Raw genomic sequence first — 20362 nt, forward strand, 5'->3', positions numbered from 1 at the left:
GGGGCCTATTGGAGGGTGGAGGGTGGGAGGAGAAAGAGGATCAGGAAAAATAACTAATAGGTACTAGGCTTAATACTTAGGTGATAAAATAATCCATACAACAAACCCCTCATGACACAGGTTTACCTATGTAACAAAACTGCACATGTACCCCCGAACTTAAAATAAAAGTTAAAAAAATTAAGATGGCTTTTCTCAATGCACTATTCAATAATCTCTACCACGACTTTCCGAAAACCTATTTAGCAGGACACATTGTATACACTATCGGATGCCCAACCAAAATATATCTTCCATTTCTTTTGTACTAAGACTGTGCTGATTTTGTCCAGGTATATATGAGGAATCTGCTCGGGGTAAGTGAGTACCACTCTATCCTGAGGGTAAGAATTATACTTAGTATAATTCTCTCATGGTTAATTCATGACCTGATGTTAGTTATTGGTTTAGTGTGGGCATGTCCTGAGAAATGAGGCATGAAAGGAAGTTTGCTCAGAAGAAATGTGTCTCTGTGTGTGTTTTCCTTCTTAAATAAAATGAAATAAAATTAACAAGATGCTCTTCTTTTTTGTTTGCAATTTACAGCATATTTTATATACCTTATGTTATTTTTGGTCTTTCCAAAATCAAGGTAGTACACATATTCTTTTTTGGCCAAAAAAGTGACCCCCAAAGTGGCGATCCCTGAACTTAATCCTGGTCTAGTGCTCTTCTATTTGCACCAGACAAATTGGAATATTCTGAATGTTTTAGAAAGGTCAAACTAAAGGAATTAAACTCTACCTTGAAAACCGTTTAAAGTAATTCTATCAAGGAATTCTCTAAATGAAAGTAAATATGTTGAAATTGATGAAAAGTGTGCTTTCCTACACATTTAATTCTGAATTCTGAAGTATTTTTATTGTAATTGTAATAAAATTTGTTGATGGCAAATAATTTCTTATTTATCACACAAATTAACAGCATATCACTTGGTGAACATTCTACACAGAAGCAATTTGGATAGAGTTAATTCATTTACATTTAGTAGCCTAGAAGATTTGTTTTACCTGTTTAAATGTGAGACATTGCCAAAATTACAGCAGACAACTACAGAGAAGAATAAACCATAACCTTAATATGGGAAGCTTATTTTCATTTTCAAACAAAGTAACAGATAATGTTCTCACACTATTTAAAATGGATATTACTTACAGCTGCATCTGCAAAGGTCTCTTCATAAAACACTAGCATCAGAGCAAACTGTACAACTGTGTATATCTTTAATAGCTGAGATGCAGATGATGAGAAGGGAACATCTTTCCCAGTGACCTAGGTAGACAAGAAAGAACCATTTCCTTTATATTGCTCCAGACTTATTTCTCTAACTGAAATCCACACTAAGAGAGATATTTGAAAAAATGTACTTGCTATTTTTTTTTTTTAAAAAAGGCTAACATAATTTTTTAAAATAGAAACTTGTCTGTAAGTTAGGATACTTTTTTTTCCCATTTTGAAAGCATGACAATTATGATGTAGTCTGCCTTAAAGAGCAGCATAAAAACTAATTCAGCAAAATGTGCAAATAATAAAGATAGTCAAAGTGAATGGGATGGATCTTCCCTATTTGATAAAATGTCCATGATCACATATGACGGCAAAAGCAAAGTAAAACAAAAAACAGAAGGTGGCCGGACGCGGTGGCTCACACCTGTAATCCCAGCACTTTCTGAGGCCAAGGTGGGCGGATCACTTGAGGTCAAGAGTTCATGATCAGCCTGGCCAACATGGTGAAACCCCATCTCTAGCAATAACACAAAAATTAGCTGGGCGTGGTGGCATGCACCTGTAATCCCAGCTACTCGGGAGGCTGAGGCAGAAGAACTGCTTGAACCCAGTAGGCAGAGGTTGCAGTGAGCCAGGACTGCATGACTGCACTCCAACCTGGAGATGGGGGACAGTCCCAAAAAAAAAAAAAAAAAAAACCACACACACACAGGGAGAGAAGGTAATCTTGGCAGTGTAGGTAATCATACTTCAAAGAAAAATACTATTTTATTGGAAACAACTTTTGTAAAGTTATTTATTGGAAACTTTAGAAAAGTTATTTCCAATAAACTGCATTTTTACTCTAGCATTTGAGTTTCCCCAAAATGCTACACATCTATTTTTTTAATGCAGACTCCAGGACTCAAATAACTTTAAAAACAGTGTTCACTTTGAGTTATCTACTGACAAAAAGAAAAACAATAAATGGATCATAGCAAACAGGTTTTTGGAGTTTAAATATAAAAATTATTTCACCTATATCAAGTTGGTGGATGTTACACTACTAATTATGAAGATAAACAAAAGTGTCTGGGAAACTTATTCCAGGCGGCTTTGGTAACTGAATGAGAAAATGTCATTACTTAGATCAGGATTTTTTCAAAATAGTAATATTTAAATAAAACCTCTTATTTTGTTTTATTTCCTTGAAACATCACAGGCTAATTTTATACACATAGTATCATCCTTGAAATTAAGAGTAGTTTAGTCTTCCTATTGTTTCTGCATTACTATACATAACATTTATTTGATAAGAAATCACAACTTATATTCTAAATGATTAAAAAGAAACTTCTCTTTCTTTTTCAGAAGAGTAATTCTGGGTGAAAACTGAGTTTTTCATTTGGGTTCCTCTATTTTAAAGATCTATCTTTTTTTGATTTTGGTTTTCAATGTGGTTTCTGCATTTAATTCTTCTACTCTACTATAAAATGAATATAGCTATGGTTTGACCCAAAATCCATACTGTCTTGATGTGACTTTAGATACATCTGTTCTGGGGGCCTCATTTCTTTGTGAGTGGAGTTAAGATTAGACTGACTCATTCCTAAGGTTGCCTCCATCTCTAGTGTTCTAGGACTCTGTGTCTGAGCCGCTTGTATTTGTGAAGTTATGCTCTACACAAAGGCAGGCATTCAAGTGGATATGAAAACCAGCCTCTGTAGCTCTGCTCCACAATCTGGGCTCCCAGGCAAAAGGCAGTGTTCACCTGGGAGAAGGTACTCCTTTAATTGGCACATAGTTGGTGGACACTCACTAAGTTATGCACCACAGGACTGCATCTGACCGGGGGAACATCTTTTTACAGATTTGCATGAAAATAGCATATGTACAGGCTGGCTGTAGACCTGACAATATGAGACTAATCTTCACCATCTCCAATTCTGTGAACTCTATTTACCTCTGGAATTTCTTCACTTAGACCAAGTCTTGGTTTACCTGGACCCCATCCTGGTCCTTTAAATATGACAGACAACTTATTGAAGAATCCAGGTGTGGCCCAGAATGTAGTCCATATGTAAAATAAGTGATGGAACTAGAAAGAATAAAAAAGAGCTTATTTCAAATAAGATAAATAGGACAGAAAGAATAAATACCAAAGATTATGTATATTTTTTATTGTTCAAGGTAATTTACATATATTAAAACATACGTTATGCATGATTAGAGCAACAGAAATTAATGTGTAATTGCATTCTGTGCTGTAATCTATTCTATGTACTGTGTACCATTAAGTGTGTTTCTGTCAGTATTTCTGAAGTTCAATAAAATTGTAATTTTGAAATGTAAAATCAGGGCAATTGTTTAGACAATCAGCAAAGTAGAAAAAAATGAGTTAAAAGGCTTTGCTTCCAATAGAATTAACTAGCACCCTGTGCACTCAACATCCCTCCCTAAGGACACCTTTTCTTTCTTTCTTTTTCTTCAAGACAGAGTCTCATTCTGTTGCCCAGGCTGGAATGCAGTGGAGCGACTTTGACTCACTGCAACCTCTGCCTCCCGGGTTCAAGTGATTCTCCTGCCTCAGCCTCCTGAGTAGCTGAGATTACAGGTGCATGCCACCATTCCAGGCTAATTTTTGTATTTTTAATGGTGACGGAGTCTCACCACGTTGGCCAGACTGGTTTTGAACTTCTGACCTCATGATCCACCAGCCTCGGCCTCTCAAAGTGTTGGGATTACAGGCCTGAGCCACCACGCCTGGCCAATGACACCTTTTCTAAGTGTTGCTCAATGGATACAAAAGTTGAACATGGAAACATATAAAGATTGAATATCTGCTTAAAATTTTAAAATATAAATCTTTACTATATTGTGTTACAGACAACACATATTCATAAAAATACTCTAAGTAGTTTGTGATACTAGACTTCTGAGTATTAAATAGCCCGTATTCTGTAATTAGAGATCGAAAAGTTTGCTAATTGAGGCAAAAATTCCCTTTAAGTAGCATAACAGGAATCCCATATTCTTTAAATATCGTGCATTTGACATGGATAGAAGTTAAAAGTGGCCAGGCACTGTGGCTCACGCCTGTAATCCCAGCACTTTGGGAGGCTGAGGCGGACGGATCACAAGGTCAGGAGATCAAGACCATCCTGGCAAACACGGTGAAACCCCATCTCTACTAAAAACACACACAAAAATTAGCCGGGCATGGTGGCGGGCGCCTGTAGTCCCAGCTTCTCGGGAGACTGAGGCAGGAGAATGGTGGTGTGAACCCAGGAGGCGGCGGAGCTTGTAGTGAGCAGGGATCGCGCCACTGCACTCCAGCCTGGGTGACAGAGTGAGACTCCGTCTCAAAAAAAAAAAAAAAAAAAAAAAGAAGTTAAAAGTGTGCCCACATGTGATAGGTGTTCAATAAATGTTTGCTATTTATGACATATATATGATCATAATGCACCAAGAGACTAAAAAGACTCCTAGAGGTTGAGCATCAGCTATAGACTCTAGAGACGAGTTCTATGATAATTATAGAAATAAATTAATGGAGAAAGAAGTTTTGGCTTTATCAGAATTTGTGATTTTGCTAGTATTTTCATTGTGTTTTGAATGAGTTGAACCATTAAGATTACAAAAAATAACTTAAGAATTTATTAAAATATCATAATAAGGAATCTGAAGCAATTAAGAAATAATTTAGAACAACCATTTATGCCTAATGTTCCATTATTGGAACGCTAAGCATGTGGGAGTTATTTATATCCTAATACTCAAGGTCATCGCCAAGGTCTAATTGGAAAAATTCAAAAAATTGCAAGCTCAGGCATAAATGGTTAATGGAATAGATCTGAGGAATAGGTAAATGATAGGCGGAAACTTCACCTGGGGCTTTGCAATAATAATGATACAGAAAACTAATATGCTTATAAGTTATAATGTACATTAATATACTTATCTGTTTTTTAATTTTGGAAACTGACTACAGTTTTTTTCTATCATTCTGGACACAAGCCATGAAAAATACATAGTAATGTTTTAAATGAAAATATTGTTTTTCACTTATTTATTTCCCAGTGCTCTGAAAATGTGCGATACCAAAGGAGGGCAAGATGAATTATTTATGCCTAATAATAAGGAAAACAAACAAACAAACAAAACCCTATGTCTGTTGGAAGTCATCCTAAGTTGCCTTGATGCCTCTGCAGAATAGGTGAGAAATTTACCTGTATATAAAGGAATGGAGGTGAAAATAAGTGAATGTTTTTGTAAGTTCAAGTATTCCTAATTATCACAACTTGCCGGCTTGACATTTCTGACAATATAAGTGAACGTGTAAAACACTGAACCTTAGACCCACTTGTGACAATTACAATGCTGAAGGAAATGTGAGGGGAAAGACCTGGAGAATTGAACCTAACACGGTTTCAGCAGCTGTCCATAAATACTTGTGATTTTCTGACCACCGTTCCTTTCAAAATACTAATCATCCCACTATTTGTGCAGCTCTTATTGTATTTAATATTCACTTTCTCATTCTGTCTCAGTTATAAACCCCCTTTTTCTCAGCAAGACTGTACACTCCCAAAGCCTTGCCTCTGAAAGAAATCACCCACCAACCAGCAGCACTGGCATCATATAGGTGCTTGTTTAGAAACACAGGATCTTGGAACAGACCACAAAACTACTGAACAGAATCTGCATTTTAGTAGGATCCTCTGATTCACATGCACATTAAGTTTATAAAATTCTGCCCTAGAGGATAGAGATGAAGTTATCTATCTCTTTTTTAATGACTGCAATAAGGAGACCACTCCTATATGAAGAAAAGGTAGCTTTCAATGTACTCTTTCTCAACTGGTTTTATTTACACAAAGCTTATTATTAAGAAAGGATCCAAAATATTTGCTTATATTCTCCTGAGAGATGGATCATATTCTTAGTAAGTCTAATCAAGATAGAGACACAGAGAGAAATGCCACGTAGTTGAGAAGAAAGAAGAGAGATAATTACCTTTCTTCTTTTGGTGTACGAGGAGATAAAAATACCTTTCACTGAACAACTGAAGGCAATCTGTTACGGCCTTTTATGTAAAGAGGCAGCACAGTGTATGGGTTAAATTGAATTCAGCCAGTCTTGGGCTTAGCTTTCAACCCACCTTGGTTAAGCTTACAGCTAACAAGTTTTGTAATTTTGGGTGAATTATTTAAATTCTGGGAACCTTGGTTTCCTCCACCAGAAAATGGGAATGAAAAGAGCCACTGCTTTATAAGGTTTTAGTAATAGCTACATTAAACATTTTTCTGCTGCGCTGTTAGCAGTGCACATGGTAGAAGCCCAATAGCCGTCAACAATTTTGTTATTTCAACTTTCACTGAAACTCAAAGTAGTCTGGAAAAGCTGACCCAACATGAGCCAGTAATTTCCTCACTTACCGAATGTTGTAACCAGTCCCCTGAACAGAGCTGTCATTGACCAACCTCTTCAGCTTTTCAAGTATTCTTATCTTTTTCTCATTTACGAGTGCCTAACCCCAGGAGTATTTGTGGTGGTCTGACTCTGACAGATCGGAGCTTCACAGACATTCCTGATTTCTCTAGTGCCAACCATTGAGACCAATGAACAACCAGTACCACATGTCTAACAGAAAACTGGTCCAGTCCGACAAGTCTTAGCAAGTGAGGTAATGCACAGACTTAACCAATCTGTAATAGTTCCTGACACTTGGGTCCAAGAAGAGTAACGCAAAGCCCTCATGTTGAATTTCTAACCAGAGTCATGCACCCTGGAAACAAATATTTTTCTTACTGTGGGTTCAGCCTTAATTATACATGTTACTATTGCTCCTACTGAATACATGAATATATTTCAGGTCCATTCTGAGAAAGGATATGTTTAGAAGCCATTTTCTTTGTCATTCTAGGCAGTAGACATATTTGAAAATTAGTTATTTTAAAATATATTTTGCCTGATCTGATTCAAACTTTTGTTTGTGTGATAGAGTTATATCTAAATTTTTTATAGTTAAAAACTTTTTTTCAGGTTAGTATAATATACTATCACTTTTCAACAGCTGATTTTTCTCTTAACTGTAAGATTTATGAAATGATATAAATGCAGAAAAAATAAAAAACAAGTATGTTACCTGCACTCTGATTGGTTCAAATGTATTAATGGGATGTGTTAAGCCATATACAACTTTTTCATTTTCTGCTTCAAATGTCCCTGGAAGATAAATATTCAGGATATGAGATTTGGCTTCCTGTAATTGAGGGAGATGATTTACTTTTTTGATTTTAATATGTTTTACTTACCAAAAATTCTATCCCAAATAATAAGAACACCAGCAAAATTTTTGTCTATGCAATAACGATTTCTGCCTATGAGACAAAATATTAGAAAATATTTTTTTCAGAAAAATAGTTATGCTTTTTGAGATACCTTCATCTTGTTTTTAGAACATATTCATAAAATTCAGATTTAAGCAAGAGTATAATTTCCCTGGAAATGTCTTCTCATTTACAACATCAGATTTTATTCTCTAATAAAGGAATTTTTATTTTTATTTTTCAATTAACTATACTAAAAAGGGGAAGTGTTTTCTTAAAGCTGTATGTATGTTTTCTTGTCACCATTTCTCAATATAAAATGGAATAAATGTAAATAATTTTTTCAGGACCATTAAATAAAAATTAAGAATGAAATGATATCAAAAATTACAAATAAGAAATAAAATAAGGAAACAATGTATGTAAATGTGTTTTTATTTTAAATTTTTGATAAGATGTCTCTCTATCCCTTTTCTCTGCATCTGTTTCAGGAAGGAAATTTTCTACGTAGAGTGAGACTTGACTAGTTTTTTTAAGATCATAAAAGCCATAGTAAAAAATAAACTACCCTTAATTTTTTCAAAACTCATATCATATATATTTTCCTACTGCCAAATAATCAAATTATAATGTAAATAACTGGTTATTATTTATTTAATACATTTTTTATAAAACTTAAGTAGACATGATGATATCCATATGACTGTAAATCTAAAGAAAAAGAATAATTAATTAACCAAACCACAACCCCAAGAAACTCAACTATCCTGAGTTCCCATTCCTTTTCCTGATTTCCATGTATGCAACTGCACATTTGAATGCACAGATACAAGGAAAAATCTCCCATAGTGTAAAAGTAGAGATAGATTGGCTGAACAGATGCAGACACTGTTGCTATATACATGGTTTATATAATGGTTCTGAATTAGTAAGGAAGAATTTTGCCCCTTAAGGAACATTTGGCAATTTCTGGAGACATTATTGGTAGCCACACCTGGGAGGGGATACTAATGACATCTAATGGGTGGTGGCCAGTGAAGTTGCTAAATTTCCTACAGTGCACAGAACATCCTCCACAACAAAGAAGTATCTGTCTCAAAATGTCAGCAGTGCTGAGGTTGGGAAACCCTGATATAAGCAGGTGGGAGTGTGGGAAAATGAAGTCAGAGGAAATAGCATCTGTTTCGTTTTGTAATGTGGACTTGTTCTTCTCGGCTCCTTCTATTTCCTTTTATATGGAAGGAACTGCAAGTGTATAATCCCCTTGGCCTCTCCACTTCCTTACTAATTAGAGATGCTTCTTGACTTACGGAGAGGTTATGTCTCAATAAACCATCTAAATTGAAAAACATTGAAAGTCAAAAATGCTTTTAATCAGGGTGTGGTGACTCAGGCCTGCAATCCCAGCATTTTGGGAGTTCGAGGTGGGCGGATCACCTGAGGTCAGGGAGTGTGAGACCAGCCTGATCAACATGGTGAAACTCAGTCTCTACTAAAAATACAAAAATTAGCTGGGCTTGGAAGTGTGCACCTATAATCCCAGCTACTCAGGAGACTGAGGCAGAAGAATCGCTTGAACCCAGGAGGTGGAGCTTGCAGTGAGCCGAGATCGTGCCACTGCACTCCAGCCTGGGCGACAGAGTAAGGCTCTGTCTCAAAAAAGGAAAAAAAAAAAAAGCTTTTAAATAAGCCTAATCTACTGAACATCATAGCTTAGCCTAGCCTACCTTAAATGCGCTCAGAGCACTTATATCAGCCTGCAATCTTAGGCAAAAATCATCTAATACAAAGCCTATTTCATAAGAAAGTGTTGAATATCTCACATGGTTTATGGAATACGGTACCAAAAGTAAAAAAAATAGAACGGCTATATGGGTTCTCAAGGTATGGTTTCTACCGAACATGTATCACATTTGCATCATTGTGAAAGTGGAAAAATCAGAAGTCGAACCATCATAAATCAGGGACTTTCTGTCCTCCCTGGAGTTGGAGAATGACTATTGAGTTTCTAAGAGGAAGCCACTTGTGCTCTCTGCCCTGGCCTCTCCTCCTGTGGAAGCCTGTGCTTCTGCTCGGCTCCCTGCCATAAACATAGGGCCCTGCCCTTCTTGGAAAGGCAGGGCTTCAGGGATTCAGGGTTGCTGAGGAAGACTAGAAACTTATAAAAACAGAACAATAGCATTTACTTACGTATTTATTTTACTGGCTTCCTTTGCTCAGTATTGTTTGTGAGAATTATTCATGTCGTTGCGTATAGCAATGGTGTGGGCATTTTCATTGTTATATCATTTTCCATTACATGTATGATATAAAATTTATCTGTTCTACTGCTGAAAAACATTTGAATTATTTCTGTTTTTTCTGTCACAAATAATGCTGATATGCACATTGCTCTATAGGGCTCAGGGTACACAATGTGAACATTTTTGTTATTACTTAAGTTGGTGTCTTTAAACCTTAGGCACTAGCCACTTGGGATTTTCTCCTTGTCAGGGAAACAGAGCTTATATTGAGATTGTTCAAGGCCTTAGGCAGGAAGGTTTATTGGGCTCTCCTTAAATCAAAACAGTTTTCAAGACCACTAACTCTCTGCCTGTAGATAGGAATGACCTTCAGCCCTGGGTCGAGGAGTAGCCTTTGACAGAATCCTTTAAAACATAAAATGTGCATCTCCTCAGCTGGTTAAATCATTTTCTACTACAATGGAGCTAAGATTTAAGTAGAACGAAAAATCCAAAAGTCAGATAGATAAATCCCCCTACTCCACCCCACCAGTTCATACTTTGGAGATGAGGCTTGTACCAAAGAAGATAGAAAAGAAGAAACTATATTTATTTGTAAAACATGTGCTGACTCTATTGGGAGATTGTGATTAAATGAAGTAAGGCAAATAATAATGTAATTTTTAAAGAAATTAAGAGGAAAAGAGAGAAGAAATAGAACTTCCTTACCATGATGAACTCTATGATGGCTAGGAGTATTAAGAATCAGTTCCAAAGGACCAAGGTTATTGATGACCTGTTTAAAACAGAAGGAATATTTATACATACAGTTATCATTAAATGTGTATTAGTATATAAATACTCACATTAGAAACTCACATAAATTAAGAGATATTGCAAGTTTCAGGGTTGGTATCAGAGAGTGGAAAAAAGTTCCTCTGAAATCTGGAATTCATATAAAGACAATAGTAATCTCAAAACTCTATTCTGAGAGGCAGCATGGTGAGTATGGTGTCATGGTTAAGAGCTAGACTTTCAGTTCAGCTTCAAGAATCTCCACTTATTACTGTGTGATCCTGGGGAAATGACTAGGTTTTCATATCTCAATTTTCTCATCTTTAAAATGGAAATAGTAACATATCTACATAATAATGTTGTTCCGAAGATTATTAATGTTACTGTATTACATACCACTATCACCAAAGCACAATTCCCTTAGGTTTCATGTTGTGTTACAGGTTTCGCCTTTCAACTATGGCTTTGATTATTTATGAGAGCAGGGCATTACTAGGAGAGTGAAAACACTGTGTTATGTTTCCTGGAGTTACTTCACCCTGTAATCAGCCATGCAGCAACAACTTAATATTGTATCAATAATCTATTACTTTAGGGTGATCCTACTCATTCAGATAGAATACTAAATCATCTCTTACCTTTCAAGGCATCGTCTACCATTACATCTTAGAGGTGCAATTCAAAGTCAAATATGTAAAAGGGCCTTTTTTCACAATTAAAGTTACTTCAGTATCTAGTGCCTTACTTTCTAATTAATTCTCACAACATTTCTTAGTAGGAATCCCCTAGTTCTGAGTCTACAAATTCTAAAAATCATAGGAACCAGGTAGGTGTCATGAAAAAAGTACAGCAGCCCACATGTAAGACATTTGGTATGTTATATTAATAATATTGAACAACTTGAACATCCACCAACCATGGCAGATACCAAGATATTTTACTTTTCTTTATTCACAATCTAAACTGATTTGTTAGAGCCTACCAATGAGAAAATCAATACATTGTCATGATATTTTAAGATATGACTCACTTTTAGGGTTAGCTTCCATTTGCAGGACATATGAGGAATAAAGAAATGAATTAAATGATGCTAAAGGGAAAAATAGTCACTGACAATTATGACGCTGATATGAATTTGATAGTAAGTCAGTGCTGTGGGAAGAAAGAGAGAGAGATGGGACTGTTTAAGATGAAAAAATATTTAAGACACATAACTAAATTTAGGGTGTACACCTTGTTTAGATATTGATTTGAACAAACCTAACATAAAAGACATTTTATAGGCAATAAAGAAAAATGTATTATAAGCAGGGTGTTATTAATAGATGATAGGAAAAATATTATTTTCATTGGGAGTTATAAAGGTATTGCCATTGTGTTAGAAGATGTGTTTGTTTAGAGTTGTATAACTGAAATATACATGAGAGGAGAACCAGATTTTGCTATGAAATATTTTGGCAATGAAAAAAGAAAGGAAAAAAAGGATAACTGATGCAAATAAACCAAAATCTTGAGTTTTGAAACAAAATGATGGAGATATATAAATTTATTCTGTTATTCTCTAATTTTATGAATGTTGGAAAAAATTTAAGTTAAAAACTTAAACAGAACCAAATTGCTAGTAATGTCCATAAATGCTCACTAAGCCAACTGGAAAAAAATAGATTGCCTAAGTCTCAGACATATTTCTAATTCAAAACTCTTTATCTAGCAGGGTTTAATTATTGTTTGGCAATCTCTGATTAAAACACCCAATTTACAGTTGCTCAATAAATGTGAACAGGTGGGGTGACCATACCATATTCAGCTTGTGGCATCGTGTACCCTCTTGAAATGGAAGCTGTGGCAATGTTGCCACATGTCAAAACTTATCCTTCTCTGGGACAGAGGCCATTGACATCACTCCATTAGGCACATTGTTTACCCACCTGAAAGAGACAGTTCTTACCTCGCTCCCTGTTGCCCAGCTGCTAAAGGATTTCCAGTTTCCATTACAGAACAGAGAGAAACATTTGCATGCAAAAGAATGTATACTATATTTTATGTGTCAGTTTAGCTCTCCCTCCCTTCCTCCCTCCTCCCTTTTCCTTCTTTCCTTCCTCCCTCCCTCCCTCCCTCCCTCCCTTCCTTCCTTCCTTCCTTCCTTCCTTCCTTCCTTCCTTCCTTCCTTCTTTTTTTCTTTTCTTCCCATCCCTCTCTCTCTCTCTGTCTTCCTTTTCTCTAAGGTCCTATCCACTATTTTTAAAGTTATTTCCATGAGAGATATATTTTGACCTCCAAACAGCAGAACTTTTGATTAATTCATACGATGGAGCTCATTTATATACCAAAGATTATCTGTGTTTTTAATTTCAGGAGTTTAAACTACCATGAATATATAGTTCTTATAAGAGAATACATTCCAATGAAATAAAGCACAAGAAGCATTATCTCACAAATACACTGTTAATAACCAGGAATTGGGAAGAAGGTACAGATGAATAACCCTGTATTTGATTGGACTACATTGCTCTCTACTTGGTGAAAAACTATTTGTTAAGAAGAATGGTGAAGAATAGAGAACAAGAAAGTGGGGATCCTCAGCAGTCTGGACATTGAAATCTGATGCTTTGGTTGGGCTTTGTATCTATGGCAGAGAACCAGATGAGAAAGGATAAAACCATTTTACCCTTGTTTGTCCCTTTGGTGCCTAACATGTGTTACAAAAACAAACAACAAATGTGGGTGGAGAGGACTACACTGACCAGCTTCTGCTCCCCAGATGCATTTCTGATCCTAGGCCCTGGCGTGTGTGCAGCCAGATGTAAAGCCACACAAATGGTGAGTGCATGCAGATGACTGGAGCCTTGGCTGAGTGCACTATTTTTTTTAATGTCAAGCCCTTTTTCACAGTGAAAATCTTTTGCTCCTGCAGGCTAAAGGATGGTGATATCAATATTGAAAGTTCCTTTTTAAAAAAATAGTTAAAAGCCAAGTACAACACAGTCAACCACAGATAAATTTCTTGGTAGTGCCTATGAGTACCTTGGAGCTGGGGAAGACCACCTCTGAGTGAGAAATGATTCATCATTCCGACAGCCCAGTCAGAGCCTCTCATGTAAAAAACCCTTCCAATTCAAAGTCATGGAGAATTCATTAATATTTAATAAGGGTTGAGCATAACGACTTAATTATCGCCTACTTTTGCAAATTCAGCCATTTGGCAATTCGACGTCTAGCTTTGAATCACTTCCTGAAAATATGTTACTCTGGGAATAATTGTAGCAATTCTCATTTTTAGAAGTTATTTGTGTTATTTTTTAGACATAGATGCGTTTATTTAAATTATCAAATTTTAGGATATACAGAGGGCTTCAAAATAACATAGTCCAATATTTCATTATTTAAAAAAACCCCATAAAACTGAAGCTCAGAGAGGTTAAACTACTAGTTTAAGTTTAATCAGGTTGGAATAAGCCCTAAACCCTTTCCGATTTCAGCTCATGAATCTTTCTACTTATCTATCATATTGTTTTTAAGACATACAGCAATTTTCCATTGAATAAAAATACTTTAAACTTTTAGAACTTTAATAGAAAATGATAATTCCTTTTCTATTTCATATTAGTTAAAATGATGCCAGGTATTTATAAAGATCCCAGGGATTTCAGCTTCTAAACGTCCCCATATGGTATTTTAGGGATTTTTTGGCTGCTCCTTTGGTCTCTGAAGCAATGCTCTAAATATTGTATTCTGTAACTGGTTTTTTCTTGGTCTTATAACTTGAGAACTATGGATGCCTAGAAGGGCCATGAAGGGTTTCAGAAAGTCAGAAAAATCCTGAAGTTTTAGATGACATTTTATAAATAAGTGCCTATGGTATTTTTCTGGGGAGAAATTCTAGCATTTCTATTATATACTGAAAAGAAAGCATAAGTTCGTAAAGGTTTAAGAGCCAATGTCCTAAACAGAGTTTACTAGGTTATTTCCTTTGCCTTTTGTATTATATTGTGTTGTCACTTTACAGATCAGTAAAACCTGAGTGCTATTTTCTCATCCAAACTTCACAGAAACTTAAACATTTTTTTAGCTCATTTCTTAAAATTGTTAAATTTTTCAGACTATTTCTTAAGCTATTTTATTTGTATAGTAACAAATTATAAATATATACATAATACAAATAACAATTTTGTAACAGTAAGCTCCATGATGATTCACTTTCATTCAACAAAAATGCTCTGGACAATTTGTTGGAATGATCACAAACTCCTCATTTCTTCCTCTCCAATCTCTGGTGGAAGTGGGAAAGAAGAGTTAAATATAAAAGCAAGAGAAGAGGGAGCCATGAGACCGTTGTTATCTCATTATGTCATTTCCCCTGACCAAAAATAAAACGAAGCCAAATAAAAAGACTCCTTGTAATGAACCAAACATTGTCCAAACTTTTCAGAGTTCAAAGCCGTTCACATTCTTTCTGGAGAGTGATTTCTAATGTTCTCTTTCTTCTCCGTCTAAGACATTAACCTCCTAAAAGCTCCTGGAATCCTGCTTTTTCTCCAAGATCAATTCTCCAAGCACCTTCTTGATTTTTCCAAGGAGAGTTTTGTTTTCCTTTCTCCGGATGCATATTGAGAGATCGTTAATTCTCATGTCTTCCAGTTCTGTGTGCTAGTTACTTGTTTTCATTTCTCATACTATATTGCAAGTTTCATGAGGATGAAAATTGTGCCTTACCATTCTCTGTGTTTCTCAGGTCACATACAACATTGGTTACGCATCGTGATTGTTTGACAATAGTATATCAACAGATAAATCCCTCTTACTCCTCTCACACTCTTGTTTCTTTATAGCGGTGGTTCTCAAATTGGGGTGATTGTCATCCCCAGGCAATTTTGGCAATGTTTGGAGATAATTTTAGTTGTCACAACTGGGAAAAGTGCTACTGGCATCTAGTGAGCAGTGGTTGGTTTAGTGCTGTTAAATAGTCCACAAGGAATAGGACAAGTCCCCACAATAAGAATTATCTGGTACAAAATATCACTAGTGCTCAAGTGGAGGGATTCTGCTGTGTGGATATGGGGGTCTTTCTGTGCTCCAGACCTTTACTGTTCAGGAGGAAAACACTGCATAATTTCTGTGTTCTAATCTGGGAGTTGGTGGGAGGAATGCCATAAGGAGTGAGTGTGGTGGTCATTACCAGGGCCAGAGGCAAAGCATGAGTCTGGAGCTCTTGGAGTTTGAAGCCAGGAGTGAAAGTCCAAGCATGATCTTTAATAGAGTGAGTTGGGCAAGTTAAGATAAAAAGCTAAAATGAAGGAGCCAAAACAAATAAACAAACAGAACAAACAGAAAATCACAGAGCAAGCAACTGTAAAACTGGATAATGAGGTGGTGAAATTTCGGTGATCACTGGCAAGTGAATACCATAAATTATTTTTATATTATCTGAGATCAGTTTTAGGAGAGCTTCAGTTTCAAATGAAAGTAGCCAGAGATGGAAAAGTGATTATGAAATTTCTTTTGAGAATCCTTATGACCCTCCCTACCCTGCACTCACACATTAAGTTTAATAATGTAGAGACCTAAAAGATTCATGAAACTCCCATTGTATCTAGGTGACCAGTCTGAAATAATTTTCCTATGGAAATTGATAAGCTATGTACATGTGATAAATAATTAAATGCTTACTCTGAACTGATCACAGTTTTTTTCATGATACAATTTTTAGAAGTTTTCTCACTACCTTATATTACCTAAAAAACATAATTCTGTGTCTTGTGTCTTTCCCATTTAAATTGAAAAATACTGGAGTTGAACTCTACAAAGCATCCAAATAAATATAGTAAATAACAGTCTGTTTGAAATTAGTTTTTATTCAATTAACATATTCCATTCTATATAATTCATAATTATTTCTCTTTTCCTTTGATTGGGAAACATTGAGTAGTTAGATTTTTGTGGCTTGATTAAAAGTAGAGATGCAATTAACTGGTGATTTTAGTTAGAGAACAAGACTTATCTTCATCAAAAGTATTCAGTTTGTTCAAAACAAATTATTTTCTTTGTTTGAATTGCTTGGAAATTTGCCTCCTCTTACCTCATTCTGACTATTGAGGTTGGCGAAGAGACTTTCTAAATATTGGGAATGCCCATAATATTATTATTCAATTTTTACATCTGCAAATGGATACTAAAATACTAGAATATGTTATTGAAAAGTCATAGGAATATTTATAACCACTTACTTTTCAGAAAGAAGGCATGCATCTATGGTTAATTGTAAAGTTCATTGCAAATCAAAGATGCTTACAAAAATTTATGATTCTTGTTTGAGAGGGAAAAATCATAATAGGGAAAATATATCCTAAAAAGCATGTGTTTTACAGAACCCTCTTTATAAACATGCATGTGCAAAATGATATGTTAAATGCTGAGGAATGACTGGGTTTGGGTGAAGTGAAATGAAATCTCCGTAGTAGGATAAATGTCTGCATTTAGATGAGCATAGGTTAGAGTGACAACATTGACTATAACTAGTCAAGACTTTTCGTTATAACGTCATGCATGATTGATGTTCCAGCGGAGCCCAGACCACTGTGGGTCTCCTTATTCACTGTAGCCAGTATTTAAGGGAAATACTAAGCCAGCCTCTCATACATGTATTATCTGACAGGAAAAATCTTTGTCATGTTAGATTCAGCTGAGAAAGATATGCTTAAAATGAAGTTTGAAAATGACAATTTTTAAAGACTAATTTTCAGGTAAATTAGTGACAAGATTCCGTGTCAACCAAGTCTAAAATTAAATGAATAATTATGCCATAATTACTTGGCTTTTTCCTGGCCAATTTTCTTCTCCCACACCTCACTTCTGTTCCTCCTCCTCCTCTTTCATTTTTTTTTTTCTCTATCTTTCTCTCTCTCTTATTCTTCTCTTTTTTGTTCATTTATTCTTTCATCTATCTATATCCATCTATCTTATCTATCTACACATGTGTGTGTGCATATATACAAAAATGTATTTGGAAAGACCTTTATAATTAACTATAGGCTCATGCATACTTATCTAAAAAGTGTGTAGTAATAAATAAATATTTCTGTGCTCCTTCAATAAGATATTGCCATATTTATTCTCATTTGCAGATGGAAAACCTGAAGGGCACAAATATTATGTAGTATAATCATATATTTAACCTTATTAAATATATTTACCATATATACTAAATATTAAATATATATTCAAATACTGAACAGTTACTTCTTTAAGTACCAACCTACCAGTAAGGGTTTTCTATCAACACTACCAACAATCTATTTCAGAGCGTTAAAACCTGTATTTATAAATTCTTACCAGAAACTCTTACTGAACGCTATTTGCATAACAAGAGAGCAAGAAGTCTCTTGTCGGCCAGTTCATTTATTCTGCAAATATTTATTGAGTTTCTAGGGACTTCACTAGGTTTTAAAAGTAAAAAGAAATGAGGTAATACACAAGCATTGCCTGAAGCAAATTTACACTCCAAAGGCTCCTTCAATGGAAAGTTAAAGCTATATCAGAAAAAAAGATTTTACAAACAAGTTACCTTTTCCGCATAATTTTGTTTTCTCTTGGGACTGATTTAAAAAATCACTCATTTTTCTTTCTTTTATAATTGCTATTTCACAGTAGAGATATTTGAATTTATAATAAATTTGCAGTTATAATTGGCCCAAGCATTGTCCAATAAGAAGCAAATTGAGTTCCCTTTCCAAGTTTCAAGCTGAAAATTACTTTTAGTGTTGATGTGTGCTTTTATTTAGTTTCCCGTAGTGCAGCTTTGCAATAATCTCATTGATTATTCCTGAAGAGAATTTAGATTATTCTTTCTTGCTCATAAATTTCTTCAACTGATTATACAGAAATTGAAAGAATCTGTATGGATTTCATTTATTCTCTGGTTATTTATTGAGTACAAGGTACTGCGGGAAGATCTTTCGAGAGGTCACAGAGTGGAACAATGGAAATTACATTTTAGTGTCGCTAATTTATCTATTTATTAACTTAAAAGTAGAATGAATGACAATGTCAGCATTTATTGTTTGAATATACATAAAAATATGCTTTTATACTATCAATAAAATCTACAGCAATTCTCATTTAAAGTTTTAGAAAAAGAATAAGATCCGCAAACACTGTAAGTCAACATATTAAAACAGTTTCTTGTTCTGAATTAGTTGATCTTTAAACACTTATTGTTTTACTTGTTACAAGCTTAATCAACCTGAACGTTTATGGATACATTTATATTATAGAGCATCTGGTGATGAAATGTAAAAATGAAATCTTAATTACTTCTTCCACTATTTCTGCTGTGTTAATTCAAGACAACCACACAAGTATTTAGACAGATGGTAGTGGTGGCCATATTAGCCTCTGATTTATCTACAGGGAAGGAAGAGAAAGCAGAACTCTTAGGATATGTGCTTGTCTGCCTAGTTTCACACTTTGAAATGCTGGACAAATCCTGATTTATTCACGGCCAAATGTTTTCCTATTTGATTAGGCAGTTTTCTACTTCAGTAAGCATGTAATATGGAGGTAGCTGAATTTCCACACTAAGGAGTGAAAAAACAATATTTACAGTTTGGAAATAAAACAATCTGGAGGAATCAGGACTGTTGGGATCATAAAGAGCTTCATAGGGAGTAAATTTCTGATGAATCCATACCACAGGGTTGAAGAGTTAAAGGCTTAGTTTTAATGAAGAATGGGACTAGGTTATGTTTATACAATAAACAAAAGTTTTAAAGGACTGCGTTTATAATAAATTATCTTGAAGGCTGATTCTTGTCACTTATGATTACATTATTCCTCAAACAAAACCACAAGAGCAGGACAAGTTAGCATTTTATTTGAATTTGTTTCAGCATATCTTTTGAATAACACTTTTGGTTTCAACTTGGAAAAATGAATACAAGTAACTGTTAAACATGTTCCCTCAAAAGAGAGTAAGTTATTTTGTTATTTTTAAACAACACAGAGTAAATTTACAGAAGAAAAACTGGAAACATTTATAGGTTTAACCATCCCAAACTTCATCCTTATGTAACATCATTTTATATTTACAAGTTTAGGCATCCAGTGATAAATGGAATCATGCTGGTATGAGTAATAATAACATTATATGAAAAGAAGGCAACTGATAAACTGGAAGGTTAAGCAATCCATGTCCAAAACTCCAATCCACAGTATTATGGTGCAAGCTCCATACTTTTGACTGTTTCTAAAACTCACTGTGTTATGACTGCCATTATGATCGTATTCCCAATTTCAGGTGTGACTTCTACTGATTAGTCAGCAAATGTTAATTGATTACCAACCATGTGCCTGACATCATCTGAGCGTTAGATACTTTAGTAAACAAAGCAAATATGAATCTACATTTCAGCTTCCATTCTTTCCCCCTCTCTCTCTTTTTTTTTAATTTATAAAGAAAAAGAAGTTTAATGGACTTGCAGTTCCACATGGCTGAGGAGGCCTCACGATCATGGTGGGAGGTGAAGGACAAGCAAAGGCACATTTTACATGGTGACTGGCAAGAGAGAGCATGTGTAGGGGAACTCCCCTTTATAAAACCATCAGATATCATGAGATTTATTCACTGTCATGAGAACAGCATAGGAAAGACCCACCACCATGATTCAATTACCTCCCACCAGGCCCCTCCCATGACACGTGGGAATTATGGGAACTACAATTCAAGATGGTATTTGAGTGGGGACACAGCCAAACCATATCACCTGGTTTTAA

At 35.2% G+C, this 20362-nt stretch overlaps 1 protein-coding gene across 4 annotated transcripts in view; it reads right to left on the bottom strand.

Annotated features, from left to right (window-relative positions):
* AGMO (alkylglycerol monooxygenase) overlaps positions 1-20362 on the bottom strand; it is a 355530-nt gene that overhangs the window by 184456 nt on the left and 150712 nt on the right. For 3 of the 4 annotated variants that reach the window (XR_001900937.3, XM_017956887.2, XM_017956886.3), the window contains exons 6-10: positions 10529-10595; positions 7563-7628; positions 7394-7473; positions 3209-3343; positions 1195-1311 (exon numbers count right to left, since the gene is read on the bottom strand). Coding sequence is in view for 3 of the 4 variants with exons in the window: in XM_017956887.2 (XP_017812376.2) it covers positions 1195-1311; positions 3209-3343; positions 7394-7473; positions 7563-7628; positions 10529-10595 (465 nt within the window). In the remaining variant the exon portion in view is untranslated. The remainder of the gene's footprint in view (positions 1-1194; positions 1312-3208; positions 3344-7393; positions 7474-7562; positions 7629-10528; positions 10596-20362) is intronic. The other variant, XM_021935974.2, reaches the window with a different exon arrangement.

The sequence above is a fragment of the Papio anubis genome, chromosome 4 (assembly GCF_008728515.1).
Source record: "Papio anubis isolate 15944 chromosome 4, Panubis1.0, whole genome shotgun sequence".
Lineage (NCBI taxonomy): Eukaryota > Metazoa > Chordata > Mammalia > Primates > Cercopithecidae > Papio > Papio anubis.